This window comes from Oenanthe melanoleuca, chromosome 11 (genome assembly GCF_029582105.1).
Source record: "Oenanthe melanoleuca isolate GR-GAL-2019-014 chromosome 11, OMel1.0, whole genome shotgun sequence".
NCBI classification, from domain to species: Eukaryota; Metazoa; Chordata; class Aves; order Passeriformes; family Muscicapidae; genus Oenanthe; species Oenanthe melanoleuca.
The window spans coordinates 1,521,093-1,539,172 of NC_079345.1; the positions used below are offsets into that span (position 1 = coordinate 1,521,093).

General features: G+C 64.6%; 3 protein-coding genes across 11 annotated transcripts in view; 1 reads left to right on the top strand and 2 right to left on the bottom strand.

Moving 5' to 3' along the window:
* ZC3H18 (zinc finger CCCH-type containing 18) overlaps positions 1-410 on the bottom strand; it is a 44,028-nt gene extending 43,618 nt beyond the window's left edge. For 2 of the 3 annotated variants that reach the window (XM_056500598.1, XM_056500597.1), the window contains exon 1: positions 159-410. In XM_056500598.1, the coding sequence (XP_056356573.1) occupies positions 159-327 (169 nt within the window). In that variant the 5' untranslated portion in view covers positions 328-410. The remainder of the gene's footprint in view (positions 1-158) is intronic. The other variant, XM_056500599.1, reaches the window with a different exon arrangement.
* Positions 330-2,935, top strand: CIDEC (cell death inducing DFFA like effector c). 5 transcript variants are annotated; one of them, XM_056500602.1, is made up of 7 exons: positions 330-441; positions 792-953; positions 1,625-1,696; positions 1,796-1,937; positions 2,017-2,166; positions 2,249-2,433; positions 2,551-2,935. In XM_056500602.1, the coding sequence occupies exons 2-7, from the start codon at positions 811-813 to the stop codon at positions 2,741-2,743; spliced, it is 885 nt and encodes a 294-aa protein (XP_056356577.1). In that variant the 5' UTR covers positions 330-441; positions 792-810; the 3' UTR covers positions 2,744-2,935. The 5 variants fall into 5 exon arrangements, with proteins under 5 accessions (XP_056356577.1, XP_056356575.1, XP_056356576.1 ...); XM_056500600.1 differs by having other exon boundaries at positions 337-455; XM_056500601.1 differs by having other exon boundaries at positions 410-631.
* A 1,008-nt stretch (positions 2,936-3,943) lies between these two features.
* ZFPM1 (zinc finger protein, FOG family member 1) overlaps positions 3,944-18,080 on the bottom strand; it is a 34,735-nt gene continuing 20,598 nt past the window's right edge. For all 3 annotated transcript variants that reach the window (XM_056500794.1, XM_056500796.1, XM_056500793.1), the window contains exons 4-10: positions 11,941-12,074; positions 9,710-9,812; positions 8,554-8,763; positions 7,884-8,108; positions 7,444-7,539; positions 7,213-7,362; positions 3,944-6,506 (exon numbers count right to left, since the gene is read on the bottom strand). In XM_056500794.1, coding sequence (XP_056356769.1) covers positions 4,324-6,506; positions 7,213-7,362; positions 7,444-7,539; positions 7,884-8,108; positions 8,554-8,763; positions 9,710-9,812; positions 11,941-12,074 — 3,101 coding nt within the window. In that variant the 3' untranslated portion in view covers positions 3,944-4,323. The remainder of the gene's footprint in view (positions 6,507-7,212; positions 7,363-7,443; positions 7,540-7,883; positions 8,109-8,553; positions 8,764-9,709; positions 9,813-11,940; positions 12,075-18,080) is intronic.

Below are 18,080 nucleotides of genomic sequence, written 5' to 3' on the forward strand. Positions count from 1 at the left end.
CGCGGGGCGCTGCCCTGCTCTGCCCTGCCCTCCCCGCTCCGTTCCCGGGGGTGTCCCCTGTCCCCCCGCCCCGCGCTCCCCCCTCCCCCTCCCCGCGCCGGGCCCGGGCCCGCCCCCCCATCCCAAGCTAGGCCGCGGCGGCGCGGGCGGCGCCTCACCGCTGTCGGGGGAGCTGCGGGGGCCCGGCGCGGTGCGGGGCGCGGCGGGGGCGGGCCGGGGCTGCGGCGGGAGCCGGCGGGGCCGGCGGGGCGGCGGCGGCAGAGCGGGACGGGGCGGCGGAGCGGCCTCTACTCGCGGCGGCGCAGGGCGGCCATGGCGTGACGTCATCCGCGCGCGACGGGGCCCCGGCGGCGCGAGGCGAGGGAGGGGAGGGGGGAGCGCGCGCTCTGCTGCCCCCCCCGCCCGCCTTAAAGGGGCCGCGCACCGCAAGGACGGACCCAGGTGAGCGCGCACAGGTGAGCGCGCACAGGTGCGAACGGGGCGTGTGTGTGCGCGCGGGCGCGCGCGTGGAGGGAGGTGCACACGCGCCAACAGATGTGCACACACGCGGCTCCAGGTGTGCGCAGGTGAATCCGCAGGATCGGGGAATATTTGGGGTGGAAGGAAGCAGGTGGCACAGGAACACGTCCAGGTGTGTTTGGGATGGCTCCGGACAGGGAGATCCCTGGGCAGCTGTACCAGGGCTCTGCCACACTCCATGGGAAGTTTTTCCTAGTGTTGAGCGGGAACTTCTCGTTGTTTGGTTTGTGGCCGTTGCTCCTCTCCCTGTCGCTGGACACCGCTGGGAACAGGCTGGCAGTGTGACACCCCATGGAGATATCTGTATGGGATCCCTTCTCCAGCCCACCCATGGACACCACCAGGAAAACGCCCCAGATCCCCCAGCTGGGACTGGCTGGGCAGGAGGGGGTGCGGCCAGGGGGGAGGAGGAGCCTCTGTGACAGGTATATAAGGTGAGGTGAGGGCAGCATCCTGGGGAGAAGAGCTGGTGTTTGCTGGAGGTGAGGGTATGGGGTATGGGGTATGGGGTATGGGGTATGGGGTATGGGGTATGGGGTATGGGGTATGGGGTATGGGGTATGGGGTATGGGGTATGGGGTATGGGGTATGGGGTATGGGGTATGGGGTATGGGGTATGGGGTATGGGGTATGGGGTATGGGGTATGGGGTATGGGGGTCAGCTGGACTCCCCATGAGGCTCCTGGCTGAGGTCTCCGTGGATCAGCAGGGCTGGGGTTGCTCCCGTGGTGTCTCTGGCTCCCAGAGCCCCGGCTGCCCTCTGGGAGGGCTCGGGGCCCTGGCACAGCCCAGGCTGGTGTCTCACCTTTGCTCCAGCGCTGACTCAGGCTCCCACGTGTCCCTTTACGCAAGAGCCCTGCTGGCAGGGGACTCTGGCCAGGCAGCCACTGCTGGCCTGGCCCTGGCCAAAGGGCAGGACCAGCCCCTCTAAAGGCAGCGGTGACAGAGCTCGGGCTCAATTCTGTCACCGGAATTGCCAGTGGGGACATCTCCTGACAGGAGCTGAGAGGAGTGGAAGATCCCCTGGAGCGGAGGTGAACACACTGGTGGGAACAGATCTGGAGCAAACAGGAGCTGACAGAGACCACTGTCCTTCCTCCCACAGGCTGCTCCGTGCTCCCTGGAAGATGGAATACGCCAAATCCCTGAGCCAGCGCCTGGCTGCCCCCGTGTCCAAGTAAGTGCCATGGTGGAACCCCTGTCCCCACCGCGTGCCCCCACTGCCAGGGGGGCTCTGCTGCCTCTCAAGCACCCCAGCCCCTGTCTCCCTCCCCAGGTGTGTCTCAGCCAGTGCCTCCATGACCCAGCAGCTGCTGGCCAGCCCGGCCCCTCCAGCCCGGCCCTACCGTGTGTGCAGCTGGGACCGCAGCCTGCGCAAGGGCGTCATGGCCGCGAGCCTGGCCGAGCTGCTGCGCCAGGTCTGTCCGTCCCTGCGCGCTCTGTCCGTCTGTCCGGGCTCTGTCCCCGCAGCCCTGCTCACCCCCAGCCCCTCTGCAGGCCCAGAGTGCCCTGGAGCTGCCGGCTCCCGTCGTGCTGGTGCTGGATGAGGACGGCACCGCGGTGGAGACAGAGTCGTTCTTCCGCACGCTGGAGGAGAACACGGCGCTGATGGCCCTGAGCAAAGGGCAGAGCTGGAGTGCCCCCAAGGTGAGGGGACCCTGAGAGGGTGGGTTTGTGTCCTGCGGTGGCACTGGGAGGGTTAGGGTGACCGTGGTGCTGTGTTCCCTAGTCCCGTGGCTACCAGGTGAGCCTGTCCCGCAAGCCCCCGCACAGGATCGACGTGGCCTGTGTCACCTTCGACCTGTACAAGACCCACCCGAAGGACCTGGGCTGCCTCAACGTCAAGGCCACCCTGTATGGCACCTACAGCATGTCCTACGACCTGCGCTGCTACGGCGCCCGGCGCCTGGTGAAGTGAGTGTGGGGGAGCAGGGGGACCCCGCCCAGCCCTGGGGACACTGCCCGCCCTGGGGACCCCGCCCACCCTGGGGACACTCCCCTGGCACGCTGACCCCTGCTCTCCCTGCCCAGGGAAGCCCTGCGCTGGGGGCTCTTCACCATGCAGGCCACTGGCCACGTCCTGCTGGGCACCTCGTGCTACATGCAGCAGCTGCTGGATGCCACCGAGGAGGAGCAGAAGGAGGAGGAGAAGAACCCGCTGCCCCTTCAGAACCTCCTGCCCTGCAGCCTCCCTGCCCTGCCCTACAAGAAGATGTTGCAGTGAGGGCTGGCTGTCCCCTCCTCTGTCCCCCCACCCCTCGGGGGTCCCAGCACTAGGTCAATGCCTGGGCAGAGGCTGCCACAGTGCCTGGCACAGCCTCTCCTTGCACTCCGCTGGCTGAGTGTGGCCAAATCTGCTCTGGAATAGCTGCTGCTCTGTAAATATATTTATTTAAGTAAAGTTCTCCTGGATTCAGCTGTGTTTTGTGTTATCTTTGCTGGTGTGGGGACACCCAGGACACTCAGCCCTTGCACTACTTGGCACCCTGAGCTGGTGCTGTAAGAGGTGTGAGCAGGGAACCTGATGCAAGCACTTCCCCAGGGGAGCTGCTGCCTCCATCCTCCTCCTCCCTGGCACCAGAGCCTGGCTCCCACTCCCTGGCACAGAGCTGAGACTCCCCTGGCACTGCAGCCACCCACACCACGGTGATGGGGCAAACCCCAAAGCCCCTGGTGCCAGCTGGCACATCTGTCCCTTCCCTGCTCCCTGTGCACCCTGGAGGGGTGTTCCAGTCCCTGGGGTCCCTGCTGGCAGCCTGGGCAGGGGCGGTCACTGTGCCCACCCCTGCCTTACCCAACCCCCAGTGCTGGTGCTGGCCTGGCCACGTCCAGGGACATCCCAAGGGCCCAACAGCTCCAGGGAGAGCAGCTGGGAAACAAACAGAGCTGGGGGCACTGGGCTGCAGTGACCTGGCCCTTGGGGACTGTCCCTGAGTGTGCAAGGGGGGCCCAGAAAGATGCTGAAGCAGCACCCTGCCAGAGGGTGGGAGGGAGGGGAACAACCCCCTGCTGCCTGTGCTGGACTGGGAATACTGGGAAGCACTGGGATGAGCTGTGGGGAGGTGAGAGGCCATGCTCTGGAGGTCCTTAGGGCCACCTTCCCCTGTCACCCCGTGGGGGACACCTGAGCCACACTCACCTGGGCACCCAGTGCAGGGTCTGGAGCTGCAGTGCAGGAACTGCTCATGTGGCAGAGCTGAGCCCCACCCGGGCTTAATTAGCTTGATAATTAATGAGGCATCAGCACCAGCTGAGCTGCAGCTGGGAGCAGCTTTGCCCCATGGCACAGTGTGACATCCCTGGGCTGATGAAGGTGCCACCCAGGGGCGCTGGGGACAGCGTGGGGACGTCATGCCCTGCCCCAGCACAGCTGCAGCCACCCACCCGCTGTCCCCGTGTGCCCACAGTGTCCCCACCCTACACAGAGGTTTAGCAGACATATTTATTTCTGTACACACTTATACACACAGTTCCCAGGGCAGCTCCATCCTCGCTGGCTCCGTGCAGGGTCCGCTCTGTGCTGAGGGCACCCCCAGATTTCCCGGGGTGCTGGGGCCAAACCCGTGCCCCCCACACCCCCAGTAGTGTCTACCTGGGGGGGAAAAGCCCCCTGCACCCCCAGGGCAGGGCTGTGCAGCGTCCCCTGCCTCAGTTTCCCCCCGGGGCTGACCCCACCAGGGTCCTCACCCCAAAACCAGGGGGGATCCTCCATCACCCCAACCCCTGCACGGCATGGGGGTGCCAGGCACCGGTTCCATCCCCCTGCAGCCCCCCCAGGCGGTGCTGGGGGGCTCTGGGCGGGGGTTACTTGACGTGCTCGGCGGCGTGGGAGGAGCAGTAATACTTCTTGTGGGCGATGAAGGTGGACAAGCTGCTGAACTTGATGTTGCAGAGGCGACAGTACCTGTGGTTGCCGTTGGGCACCGGGCCGGGCACAGCCTTGCCCGGGGGGGTCTGCACCGCCCTGTCCGTGTAGGCGGGGGGCGTGGGGGGCTCGCGGCTCTCCCGCAGCGCCTCGGGGGCTCCGGGCGAGGAGGGGGCTCGGGGGGAGCCGGGGCTGTCCCTGCCCTCCTTGGCGCTGTCCCGGCGGAGGCGGGGGCCGGGCGGGGACGCCGTGGGCAGGGGGGGCTCGGGCGTCCTGCCGGGACCAGCAGCGGGGGCCAGCGCGTCCGGGAGCCCCTGCCCCGACCCCGAGGGCGGCTTGGCCACGAAGAGCCCGTGGGCGTTTCGGAAGTGCTCCAGGAGGTCGCCCTTGATGGCCCCGTTGAGGGGACAGTAGGGACACGCGGCGAGGGGACCCTTGGCACCCGCTGGGAGCAGGGGAGCTTTGGGGTGACGCTGCAGCGAGTCCGCCGCGGGGTAGGGGACGCCGGGGCTCGCCGCCGGGGCCGCCCGCACCCGCAGCCCTCCTTCGGGGTCCCCCTCACCGGGGCTCCCGGGGCTGTGCCGGCCCTTGAGGGGCGCGCCCATGGCCCCCTTCATCTTCTGCAGGTGCTCCAGGGTGCGGGGCTGCAGCGGCGTGGCCGGGCACTGGTACTTCTTGTGCGCCAGGTACGCGTCCAGGCTGTTGAAGCTGATGCGGCACGCGGTGCACTCGTGGTAGTCAGCCAGCGGCAGCAGCGGGGCCGGTGCCGGTGCCGGTGCCGGTGTTGGCTCGCTCTGCCACCGCGGCTTCTTGCTCAGGTCGATGGGACCCTCGGCATCGGGGCTGGCGCGGGGCTCGGAGCTGACCACGGGCGGCTCTGCCGGCGGGGGCGGCTCCGGCGGGGGCTCGGCGTGGCGGCGAGCGGCGCCGTGGATCTCGTAGAGCTTGCGGCGCTTGCGGGTGCGCAGCGGCTGCGGCACGAAGGGCACTTTGGGGGCGCAGGGGCGGCGCAGGGGCGGGTCGTGCCGGGAGGCGCAGTAGAAGCGCTTGTGCACCACGTAGGTCTCGTGGCGGCTGAAGCGGATGTTGCACGCCTCGCACAGAGTCTTGCTGGGGTCCTCGTCCCCCTCGTCGCCCGCCGAGCTGGCGGGGCTCTGGCTGTCCTCGCTGCACCGCCCCGACCCCCCTTCCACCTCGGGGGATCCCGCTTTGGTGCCCCCCTCTTCGGCCTTGCCCTCCGGCGCGGTGGCCGGGGGGGTGGCATCGCGGCCGGCGTCGCCGTCCCCCGCTGCCAGGCCCTGCCCGTTGCCCGCCGGAGGGGACAGCAGCGTCCCCGGGGCGGGGGGACCCTTGGGCAGCCCGGGGGGCGCTTTGAGCTTGCGCTGCTGCCCGGGGGGGCTGTCCTCGGCCAGGTGCCGGCTGGAGCAGTACAGCCGCTTGTGCACGTAGTAGTTGTTGATGTTGTTGAAGGTGATCTCGCACTCGAAGCAGGTGGCCCCCTTGGGCACCGGCGTGCCCGCGTAGATGGCGGGTGGCACCGCGCCGCCCCCGTGGCCCTGCTTCAGCCGGCTGTGCACCAGCTCCGACATCTTGGCCAGGATCTCCGACGCCTGCGGCACCGCGGCGGCCTCGTGGCCGAACACGTACTGCGGCAGGAACACGGTGCCGCCCGCCGCGCCCGCCCCCGGCTCGCTGGGCACGGGGCTGGAGCCCGGCGTGGGGCTGGCCAGCTCCGACTTGACCTTGGCCGAGGCCAAGCTGCGGGGGGACGAGGTGCGGGAGCCGGGCTGGGGGCTGCCCGCCCCCTCCCCGCTCCGGGGCGCCTCTGCCTCGCTGCCCGGGCTGCCGGCCGGCTCCTCCTTGATGCGCACGGGCTCGCCGGACGAGGAGGAGGAGCAGGAGGAGGAGGAAGGACCTTCCCCGTTCTGCGGCTGGGCTGGCGGTGAGAGTTTGCCGGCTCTGGGGTCGGGGGGCGAGGCGGGCGGTGCCGGTGCCGGTGCCGGTACCGGGGCGGAGTCGGGGCCGGGCAGCACCACGTGCTGCGGCAGGGCGGGCAGCGCCTCGGGCAGGAACGCGCTCAGGCTGCACTTCCGAAGGGACGCGTTGTTCGGCTGGCTCAGCCCTGCAGGGGGACAGAGGGGACAGTGTCACCGAGAGCCCTGGCACAGGGATGATCAGCACTCGTGTCACTGGGAGCCCTGGCACAGGGATGATCAGCACTGGTGTCACCGAGAGCCCTGGCACAGGGATGATCAGCACTCGTGTCACCGGGAGCCCTGGCACAGGGATGAGCAGCACTGGTGTTGCTGAGAGCCCTGGCACAGGGATGAGCAGCACTGGTGTCACTGGGAGCCCTGGCACAGGGATGAGCAGCACTGGTGTCACCGGGAGCCCTGGCACAGGGATGATCAGCACTGGTGTCACCGGGAGCCCTGGCACAGGGATGATCAGCACTGGTGTCACTGACAGCCCTGGCACAGGGATGATCAGCACTGGTGTCACTGGGAGCCCTGGCACAGGGATGATCAGCACTGGTGTCACTGACAGCCCTGGCACAGGGATGATCAGCACTGGTGTCACTGAATCTGTCCCTGTTAGTGACATCCCAGGGCAGGAATCCTCACCCTGTCCCTGTCCCATCCTGGCTTGCCATGTCCTGTTGCCAACACTCCTGGCACAGGGATCCTACTCTGTTCCCCATTCCCAACATCCTGGCACAGGGACACTGTACCATCCCCACCTCCCTTCCCAGCACAGACACAGCTGGGGACAAGCCCTTGGTGACAAAGCCATCCCGTGTCCCCCACAGCCACAGCCCCAGGACTCACCAGGAGCGAGGGGTTTGGCAGCAGGAAGGGCTGATCCAGGTGAGAACACCTCTCCCTTGGAGCCAGGCTGGCAGATCATGTGGTTGGTCACCAGGTGGCTGTACAGGATGTCCCTCGTGGTGGAGATGAAGCCACAGCTGTGGCAGACACCTGAGGGGACAGGCCACCAAAGCTGAGTGGGCAGGCAGGAAGGACAGTCCCCTGCCAGGGCTGCCCCCGGGGGACACTCACCGTTCAGGGTGTCCGTGTGCACCTTCAGGTGCCGCTCACAGTTGGCTTTGGTGGTGAAGGCAGACAGGCAGATCAGGCAGACAAACGGCCGCTCTCCTGCGGACAGACGGACACTCAGCGCTCAGAGGAGGGGGACAGGGACTGTGGGGACACCCACAGGGCCACCCCATAGTGCCAACTCCATCTCTGCAGCTCTGAGACGGGGCAAGACCTACACGTGAGCTGTGCCAAACCAGTGACGCAGCCGGGGAGAACCTCATCCCTCCGGGCAGCGTGCTCCACCCAGCCCTGCACCCTCCCTGCCCCTCCAGCAGCTCAGCCTCCTCTGACTGGTCACCACGGCCACCATGGTCACCGTGCTGCCACCCCAGAGCCCCAGAGGAGGGGTGCCATGCCATGCCATGCTGTGCCATGCCATGCCGTGCCATGCCGTGCCATACCGCTGTGGCTCCGCATGTGGATCTCCAGGGAGCTGGCACTGGGACAGCTCTTCTTGCACTGAGGGAAGGGGCAGACCCTCTCGTTGGGGTAGGTCTCCTTGGGTTTCTCCTCCAGGGCCGGGGAGCCGGCGCTCTGCCGGCTGGCACAGTAATACATCAGGTGTGCCTGCAGGTTCCGCTCGCTGCGGTACCAGATCCCGCAGTCCTTGCAGGGGAACACGTCCTCTGTGGGGAGCAAGGGGCAGGGACACGGCTTGGTGACAGCCTGGGGAGCCCTGGCAGGGCTGTGGTGCTGTGTGTGCCTCCCTGTGTGTCCCTCTCCATGTGTCCCTCCCTGACTGTCTCTCTCCACATGTCCCTCCCTGTGTGTCCCTTTCAGTATGTCACTCTCCATGTGTCCCTCTCCCCGTGTCCCTCCCCGTGTCCCTGTGTCCCTCTCCACGTGTCCCTCTCTGTGTCCCTCCCGGTGTGTCCCTCCCTGCCTGTCCCCCCCGTGTCCCTCTCCCCGTGTCCCTCTCTGTGTCCCTCCCCGTGCGTCCCTCCGTTCCTGTCCATGTGTCCCTTTCAGTATGCCCTTCTCCATGTGTCCCTCTCCATGTGTCCCTGTGTCCCTCTCCACATGTCCCTCTCTGTATCCTCTGTGTCCCTCCCCGCGTGTCCCCGCACTCACTGTTGACCACGGCCGTGGCCAGGATGGCGGCCATGCCAGCCTGCTGTGGCAGCAGCTGGATGTCGGAGTGCAGCGCCGCCGGGTACGGGGACTCTCCAGGCTCCGCTTTCACCCCGTGCTTGGGGACAGCTGGTGGCTCTGCCACCACCAGGGCGCTCAGGGGCTCGTCCTCCCGCAGCGCGCGCGTCGTGCGGCACCACAGGGCTTCGTCTGGAGAGGGGACAGCGGTGAGCGAGCAGGGAGCGCCGGCTCCCGTCCTGCCGCCCGGCCGGCCCCTCTGTCCCCGCCTTGTCCCCGCCTTGTCCCCGCGGGCCGGCAGCGGCCGCTGCTCCGTCCCGGGCGTGGCCTGGAGATGGCGGTGTGTGCCCGTGCTGAGCCCCGCACAGCCTGCCCGAGCCGCGCTCGGCTTGTGCCATCTCTGCACGGAGCCATGCCAGGGCTCTGCGACATCCCTGCGTCCATCCCTGCGACATCCCAGTGTGCATCCCTGCGTCCATCCCTGAGACATCCCTGCATCCATTCCTGTGCCCATCTTTGCACAGAGCCAGTGCCCAGCCCTGCGACATCCCTGCGACATCCCTGCATCCATCCTCATGTCCATCCCTGTGCCCCATCCCTGCATCCATCCCTGCATCCATCCCTGCATCCATCCTCATGTCCATCCCTGTGCCCCATCCCTGCATCCATTCCTGTGCCCATCTTTGCACAGAGCCAGTGCCCAGCCCTGCGACATCCCTGTGTCCATCCCTGCGACATCCCTGTGTCCATCCCTGTGTCCATCCCTGCATCCATCCTCATGTCCATCCCCGTGCCCCATTCCTGCATCCATCCCTGATCCATCCCTGCATCCATCCCTGCATCCATCCCTGTGCCCATGTCTGCACACAGCCCAGTGCCCAGCTCTGTGACATCCCTACACCCATCCCTGCATCCATCCCTCCTTACACCCACCTCTGCACTCACCCTTGTGCCAATCCCTGTGCCCATCTTTACATCCATGCCTGTGCCCATCCCTGTGCTCATCCCTGCTGGGACCCACCCCAGCCCAGCCAGGGAAGCTGGGACAGGCAGCAGTGGGACAGGGGGAGCAGACACTGGGACAGGGGACACGGATGGGGGTCCCTCCCCTCCCACCCCCAGTCCCCCCAGTACCAACCCTTCCTGTAGATGACAGCGTTGGCATCGGGCTCTCCGGGCACCAGGGGCAGGTGGGACAGCCAGCAGCTCTCGTCCCCCAGCACCAGCGTCACAGGGGGGCTCTGTGGGGCAGGGACAGGGGTCAGCATGGGGGTCACACTGAGGGGCTGCCAGCGGGTCACAGTGCTCCCCAAAACCAGCTGGAGTCACACTGAGGGGCTGCCAGGGGGTCCCAGCTCTCCCCAAAACCAGCTGGGGTCACACTGAGGGGCTGCCAGGGGGTCACAGTGCTCCCCAAAACCAGCTGGGGTCACACTGAGGGGCTGGCAGGGGGTCCCAGCTCTCCCCAAAACCAGCTGGGGTCACACTGAGGGGCTGCCAGGGGGTCACAGCTCTCCTGCTCAGCCTCCCTGCATTCTAATGAATATTAATGAGCACAAGGGGGGGGGAAATTAATCTCCCTGATGCTCCGATGGCTGCTGCAGTAACGATATGAAATCTAATTATCCATCCCAATATTTCCAACCCCTCCAACTCAGCCTGACAGTCGCAGCCAGTTGGGGCCTTATCACTGCCAGGAGCCGAGTGCTGGCAGCCTGATAAAGCCCCCAGCACATGTGTGTGACACTGGCACATGGGTGTGACATGGGCACAGGGCTGTGACACCCTGGCACATGGGTGTGACACACAGGTGTGACACACAGGTGTGACACTAGCACAGGTGTGACTCCCTGGCACAGGGGTGACACACTGGCACAGGGGTGTGCGACACACCCTGGCACAGGTGTGACACACAGGTGTGACCCTGGCACAGGTGTGTGCCCTCTCACAGTGGCTCCCTGTGCACACAGGGACGGGGCTGGGGGCTTTGGGACCCCAGCATGGCACAGGATGGGCACTGCTGCCAGAGCACGCTCAGGGAGAGGAGAATCCCTTTGGAATTGCGCCTCCCCAGTCAGCGGTGCCTGCCCTGCCCGGGACCTGCAGCACCCCAAGGTGCTCCCAGCACCCCGGGGTGCCCAGCCCGGCTCCCTGCAGCGGCCCCAGCCCCGCGCTGAAGCCCTTCCTTGTTCTCCCTGGAACAAAGCGGTCGCTGTCTCGGCTCCACGCCGCCGATAACCATCGGAAACCCGATCTGCAACCCGATCTGCCCCGCATCCGCCGGGAGGGCGCGGCCGCACGGCCCCTGCCCTCCCTCAGCCCTCCCTCAGCCCGGCCTGGACCGACTCACTGACACCCCCAGAGGGGCTTCGCCTCCCCTGAGCTGGCCCAGAGCGTTTCCACACCCTCCCAAGCAAGGATTTTTTGGGGGAACTGTGGGATCAGGTAGATCTCCTCCTCACCAAAGCCACCCACTAAAATCCCAGGCTGGGATCATCTCCCACGTGGAGATGAAGAGCAGAGCCAGGCAGGATTTGGGGGACACCCCCTGCACACCCCCCCAGCAACAAAGAGGAAGGGACCTGAGGGTGACAGCCCCTATCAGGGATGGGGCTGCAATTCCTTCCTCCCTTCCCTGAGCAGAGATAGGGAGGGAGGAGAGTGGCAGAGGAGAGCAGGGCTGGGAATCATCAGCCTGGCTCGATAAGGGAGCTGCTGAAATGGGAGCAAAAATATTTAGACAATAAATGAAGTATCAGAAAAAAGCTGAGCATATCTTGGGGAAATCAATCATCCTGTACCGGGTGTCTGGACACACGGCGCCAAGCAGGAGATAGGGAGCCAAACTGGGCAGATAAGGGTTAATCAAGGATTTAATTCAGCAAAGATAAACGGGCCTGAGCTTAAAAAAAAAGAGAAAAAAAAAAAAGAGCAAAGGAGAGAGGAGGAGGAGGAGGAGGAAGAGGTGGGGATGGAGCCAGGGCTTGAGGATCCTGGGCTGGAGCTGCCTGTGTGCAGCTCAGGGGGGATGTGGAGGGAAGGACGTGGCTGGGATGGAGGATCCAGAGCCCAAAACCAGCCAGAGTGACACTTATGGACACCTCCCTCCCCTGCTGCTCCCCCAGTGATGCCACCAACCCTCGGTGTCCCCTCAGTGCTCCTCTCCTGGCACAGCCAGAGTCCCCAGGCAGCAAGCCTGGGCTGGGAAATCCAGCTGCACCTCCTCGGTGAGCAGAGGTGCCACCAGGCAGGCTGGCAGAGGGGACGGCACCGTGCTGTCCCTGCCTTGGCAAGGCTCTGGGCTCCAGGGGAAGCCCTGGGCACCCAAACCAGGGTCTGTGCACTCCCTGCCCTCGGGGCGCTCCTTACCGTGGCGCCGCGCCCCGGCGAGGCCGGCTCGCTGTGGATGCTGCCCTGGAACGGGCCCCAGGAGAAGCCCTCGGGGAGGCTCCTGCGGGTCCTCAGCTGCCTCTGCCCGTCCTGCACCTCCAGAGCCAGCTCATCTGCGGGGAGACACGCCCAGCATCAGCGGGATGCGCCCCCAAACCCCCGAGGTGCGGCACCCCAAACCCTGGGGGATGTGGGTACCCAGCGGGGCGCACGAGGGGGATCCAGCCCCTTCCCGGGGGTCCCGAGGTGGATCCATCCCCTTCCCGGGTGTCCCAGGGGGATCCATCTCCTTCCCAGGGTCCTGAGGTGGATCCATCCCCTTCCCCAGAGTCCCAGGGTGGATTCATCCCCTTCCCGAGGGTCCCAAGGGGGGATCCATCCCCTTCCCGGGGGGCCCAAGGGTGGATCCATCCCCTCCCAGGGTCCTGAGGGGGATCCATCCCCTTCCCGGATGTCCCAGGGGGATCCATCTCCTTCCCGGGGGTCCCAGGGGGATCCAGCCCCTTTGCGAGGGTCCTGAGGGAGGATCCATCCCCTTCCCGGGGATCCCAAGGGTGGATCCATCCCCTTCCCAGGGTCCTGAGGGGGATCCATCCCCTTCTCCAGAGTCCCAGGGTGGATCCATCCCCTTCCCGGGGGTCTCAATGGGGGATCCATCCCCTTCCCGGGGGTCTCAAGGGGGGATCCATCCCTTCCCAGGGTCCCAGGGGGATCCAGCCCCTTCCCCAAGGTGGATCCATCCCCTTCCCGGGGGTCCTGAGGGAGGATCCATCCCCTTCCCGGGGATCCCAAGGGTGGATCCATCCCCTTCCCGGGGGTCCCAAGGGTGGATCCATCCCCTTCCCGAGGGTCCTGAGGGAGGATCCATCCCCTTCCCGAGGGTCCTGAGGGAGGATCCATCCCCTTCCCGGGGATCCCAAGGGTGGATCCATCCCCTTCCCGGGGGTCCCAAGGGTGGATCCATCCCCTTCCCGAGGGTCCTGAGGGAGGATCCATCCCCTTCCCGGGGGTCCCGGCCCAGCCCGGGGGGTCCAGACCCGGCACACAGGAAGGAGCGTTTCCCATCCCCGCACCCAAATTCGCAGCAGCTTCAGGGCTTAATGGCTTTGATTATCTGATAAGGCTCTGGTTTAATGGGTTAGATAACATGTGAATACGCTATGAAGGCTGCTCGAAAATGTTTTAACTGTGCCTTTGTCTTTGGGAGCGCAGATAAGATGGCAGGTAACCAATACCCAGATGGATGCGCTGCCCGCCCCTCGCTGGCTGCTGCCCCCCAAAAACCGAGCGCAGAGGAACCATCCCCCACCGCAGAGCTCCAGGACAAAGAGCCCCCAGAGCCCCCCAGGGGATGCAGCCGCTGCTGGTGCCCTGGGCAGGGAGGAGGCTGCGCTGGCTGAAGGCGAAATTGCCTTTGGAGCCGGAGCGCGGGGAGGAAAAGGCGATCCCAGGGCTGCGAGATTGAAATCTGATGTGTTTATTAGCAGGGCTGACATCTGGATCCTCCCGGCGCTGGGGTGAGCTGAGGTGAGCCACTGGGAGCGCTGGGAGGTGTCACCTGCCATCACCCAGGTGCCACCGGGTCCCCTGCGGCCACCCCGGGCCACCGGGGACTGCTTGGAGCACATCCCAGGAGCCAGCTCAGCAAAACCCCCCGGGAGCTCCGGGATGGTGTCCAGGCTCCCCGAGGGGCTTGGGGTCACCAGGCTGGTCCCTGTCACCCTCCGTCCCTGTGCTGGTGATGGCTGTGCCTCAGTTTCCCTGTGCCACAGCCTGGGAGCCCTTGGAGCCTCAGTGCTCCCAAATCCATGGAGATCCCAGCTGTCTCTAGCTGGGGTGACATCCCTGCAAAGGCGTTTTGGGATCCCTGGCATCCTCCCACCCTGCATCCCCCTGCCCTTTCCTCATCAGCTCCACCTCAGCACAGGCAGGAGGAGGAGGAGGGATGAGGCCTTTGAGGACTTGTTGGGATTTATTCCCTGGCACAAACCGAGCAGAGTGACCACCAGAGTGACCTCGGGGCTGAGTGAGGCAGCCAGACCCTCACATTTCCAGCACCTTCCCCTCTGATTCCCAAAGTGCTGCTGCACTGCTGCTCTCCCTGCAGGCTCAGCACCCACCCCTAAAGCCCAGGGGAGCCCCAGCAGCGCTGCCTCCCCTCTGCCTCTGCCACCCCCACCATCCCAGCTGCTTTTGGGGAGCGGAGCCCAACGGCCACGTCCCCCTGGGGGTGCCCCCCCTGCCTGTCTCACTGGTAATCAGCAGCCTTTGGGTCAGGAGACCATGTCTCTGAGATAAGAGCACTCGCCTGACACTTCCCATGTCAGAGCACTTCATCTTGTGTGTATCAATCCCCAGCAGAGAAAACACGCAGGCGCTGATAAAGAGAAAACCGTTCCAGACAGGGGGACAAAAATAGTGCTGCTGGAGCCAGCCCTGTTCCTGCCAGTGCCCCACGGCCTCCACCCACCCAGAAACGGGGTGCTGGAACCCCAGCAAGGGCGCTGGAGCCCTGCTCTGTGCTGCTGAGAGCTCCTCCAGAGGGATGAGTGTCCCTGTGCCAGCCAGGGATGCTGCCAGAGCCCCTGTGCTGCAGCCACAGTGAGGGAAAAAAGGAGAGAAAAGATGTTTTGGGTTTTTTTTTTTTTTTTTGCCAGTTAAACACACAGCACTGCTGAGTGGGAACAGGGAAAATGATGGGGAGGTGCTGAGTGTTCCACATTGGGAACAAACCCAAAGCCAGCAAGCTGAGTGATCCCACCAGGGATCCCACTGCCTGCAAGGCTGGGAAGAGCTGCTGCCAGCCCCTGGGGTGTCCTGGAGCAAAGTCTGAGCGCTGAGCTCGCTGTGAGGATCCCCTGGCAGGTGAACTGCCCCCAGGTATCTCACCTGGCCATCGGTCCCTCCTTATCAGGGGAGCAGGGCTTATCTCCCAGCTCATTAACCAAATTGGGCAGGGACCGGCCTGTTTGCTCTGGGGTGCAGAGAAAAGCAGCAGGAAGGAAGGAAGGAAGTAAAGAAGGGAAAGAGAAAGGAGGGAAAAGGCCCAGAGGGCCAGGTGCACCTGCCTGGTGTGACACAAACCCTGGGAGGGAAGGGCAGAGGGTTCCCAGACAAACCCACCCATCCCATCCCAAGCTGTTCCCACACCCCTCTGCCTCAGCTGCATCCAGAGGATTGGAACCACACCCAAAGCAGCTGCTCTGCCCCTCAGTGGGCACCCAGGCAAGGAGGTCCCTGCAGTGTTTGCAGCTGCCTGGATACTATCAGGATAAATACTGCTATCAGTGTGTCATGGGATCACATCAGCCTTGCTCTGATTAAATCCAGCAACCTGTGCCAGCCTGGGGGGCCAGGAGCCAGACCTGGCACCAGCAGCAGCCCCGGGAGGGAGAGACTGGGAAATGGGGTGGATGGATGGATGGATGGATGGATGGATGGATGGATGGATGGATGGATGGATGGATGGATGGATGGACTGGGAAAGGGGGATGGGTGGATGGGGATGGATGGAGAGACTGGGAAATGGGATGGGGATGGAGGGAGAGACTAGGAAATGGGATGGGTGGATGGAGAGACTGGGAAATGGGGATGGGTGGAGGGAGAGACTGGGAAATGGGGATGGATGGATGGATGGATGGATGGATGGATGGATGGATGGAGAGACTGGGAAATGGGGATGGATGGATGGATGGATGGATCGATGGATGGATGGATGGTGAGACTGGGAAATGGGGATGGATGGATGGATGGATGGAGAGACTGGGAAATGGGGATGGATGGATGGATGGATGGATGGATGGATGGATGGATGGATGGATGGATGGATGGATGTCCGAGCTCAGATCCTTGCCAAGGGGCTGAACAGTTCATCTGGATGTGGTTCAAGTCCTGTGGATGAAGTTGGTGCAGGAGCAGCTTGGAATGGGGTGGGATGAGTGGGTTTGTCTGGGGCTCCTCTGCCCTTCCCTCCTGCAAGGAGAGCAAACGGGGGTGCCTGGATGTGGCTGCACCCCTGGAACACCCAGGAACAAATGTGGGAGGCTGTGAGAACTGGCCTGGAGAGATGGATGGATGGATGGATGGATGGATGGATGGATGGATGGATGGATGGATGGCTGATAGATGGAGAGATGGATGGAGGGATGCAGGGATGGATAGATCCATCAATGAGCACCCAACCTTCCATGGCTCTGCTGCTCCCGTCTGAGGAAATCCGAGCTGGAGAAGCCCCAGCTCCCCCAGTTCCCCCAGTTCCTCCAGTTCCCCCAGCTCCTCCAGTTCCCCCAGTTTCCCCAGCTCCCATTCCCAGTTCCCCCAGCTCCCCCAGTTCCCATCCCCAGTTCCCCCAGCTCCCATTCCCAGTTCCCCCAGTTCCCCCAGCTCCCATTCCCAGTTCCCCCAGTTCCCCCAGCTTCCCCCAGCTGCTGTTTTTAGCCGCGGCGGGCGCGCGGCGGAAGGAATAAATCCTGACAACTCAACTAGTGCAATGATGTGATGGCAGCGCCCCGATAAGATGGAGGGAGAAGATTGGGAAGAGTCTTAAGCTGTGAACACGCAGCATCTCCACTCTTCACCTCCGCTCACAAAGGGAAATCTCTCCAAAGGGGCTAAGGAGATTATCCCGGCTTTGCCGTCCCGGGTGCTCCAGTAATCAGGGCAGCCTTGGGCACGACAAAGGAGTGAGGAGGGTTTAAATCCAGCCTTGCTGGGCTCAGCCTGGGCTGGCTCAGGGATGGAGAGGGGCTGGCTGTGGCAGAGTTCCCCCCGGTTTGGGGTGCTGGGGAAAAGCCGAGGGGGGATTTCTGCCTTTATCTCCCCTGCCCATCGCTCGCCACTTATTGATTGTTTGCTGCCCGAGTCCAAAAGCGACTCGTTATCGGGCTGAACCCTGCCCCCGGATAATGGAGCAGCTGAGCCCTGCCCCAGCCTCGGCGGGCACCACCCGGCCCGGGGGGGCTGCACGGGGCACACGGAGGGAGGGGCTGCTCCCCGCTGGCCAGCTGTGCGGCACAGCTGGCAGCCAGGCCCTGCCCCGGCAGGATGGGCTGATAAGCATTCCCGGGATTTGCCTTTGGGGTGTTGCTGTGCCGGGCTGGGATGGGGCTGGGAGGGGCTGGAGACCTTCCCCATCTCCAGAGGGTTCCCATCCCAGGAAATCAGGGACCTGTGCCTGCAGGGATGTGGATAGGAACACTGGGAATAAGATCAGAAATAAAAGGGTTAGAGAGGATGGGAAGCAGGAAAACTTCCTGGGGCTGCCAGGACCTCTGTGCCCTGTCCCTGCTGTCCCCAAGCTCGAGGTGCTGCCATCCCTGTACCCCTGTTCCCAGGGGACAACCAGGAAACACACAGGAGCACAGGAACAAGCACTGGGAAAACCACCAGAAAGCACTCAGGAAGGATGGGAAGGAGGAAAACATCCTGCCTTCCCCAGGGCTGCCAGGGTGGCGAGACCCCTGTGCCAGGGACACCCTGTCCCCTCTCCTGGGACCCCTGGCAGTGGGCAGAGGGCTCTGGGGGGGCAGGAAGCCGGAGAGGGGGAGCAGGGGGAGCACAGGGGCCCCCGGAGCTGATGCAGAGGGAAGATATCCAGTCCGGAAAGGGGAGGGGACAGCAGGGGGGACCCAGATGGAGGAGGGGGGGCCAAGCCACAAATCCTCACCAGTTCTCAGATCCAGGCAGGGCAGAGCAGCAGGTGAGTGATTGGCAGGTGTCAATCAGCAGCAAAGGGCTCTCAGCACAGGAGTGCAAGACACGGCTCTCCTTGCCCAGGGGAAATGGGAACCTGAGCATCCCTGCACTGTCATCCCTCCACTGTCCCTGTCCCCAAAATCCCTGAGCATCCCTCCACTGTCCCTGTCCCCAAAATCCCTGAGCATCCCTCCACACTCACTGTCCCCAAAATCCCTGGGCATCCCTGCACTGTCCCTGTCCCCAAAATCCCTGGGCATCCCTCCACTGTCCCTGTCCCCAAATTCCCAGAGCATCCCTCCATGTCCCTGTCCCCAAACATCTCTGAGCATCCCTCCACTGTCCCTGTCCCCAAAATCCCTGAGCATCCCTGCACTGTCCCTGTCCCCAAAATCCCTGGGCATCCCTCCACTGTCCCTGTCCCC

Bases quoted from the DNA above. Each gene is read 5' to 3' on its own strand.
- CIDEC (XM_056500602.1), top strand. From the start codon at position 811: ATGGAGATATCTGTATGGGATCCCTTCTCCAGCCCACCCATGGACACC. The intron at 954-1,624 runs GTGAGGTGAGGG...TTCCTCCCACAG, and splicing joins CTCTGTGACAGGTATATAAG to GCTGCTCCGTGCTCCCTGGA. The intron at 2,434-2,550 runs GTGAGTGTGGGG...CTCCCTGCCCAG, and splicing joins GGCGCCCGGCGCCTGGTGAA to GGAAGCCCTGCGCTGGGGGC.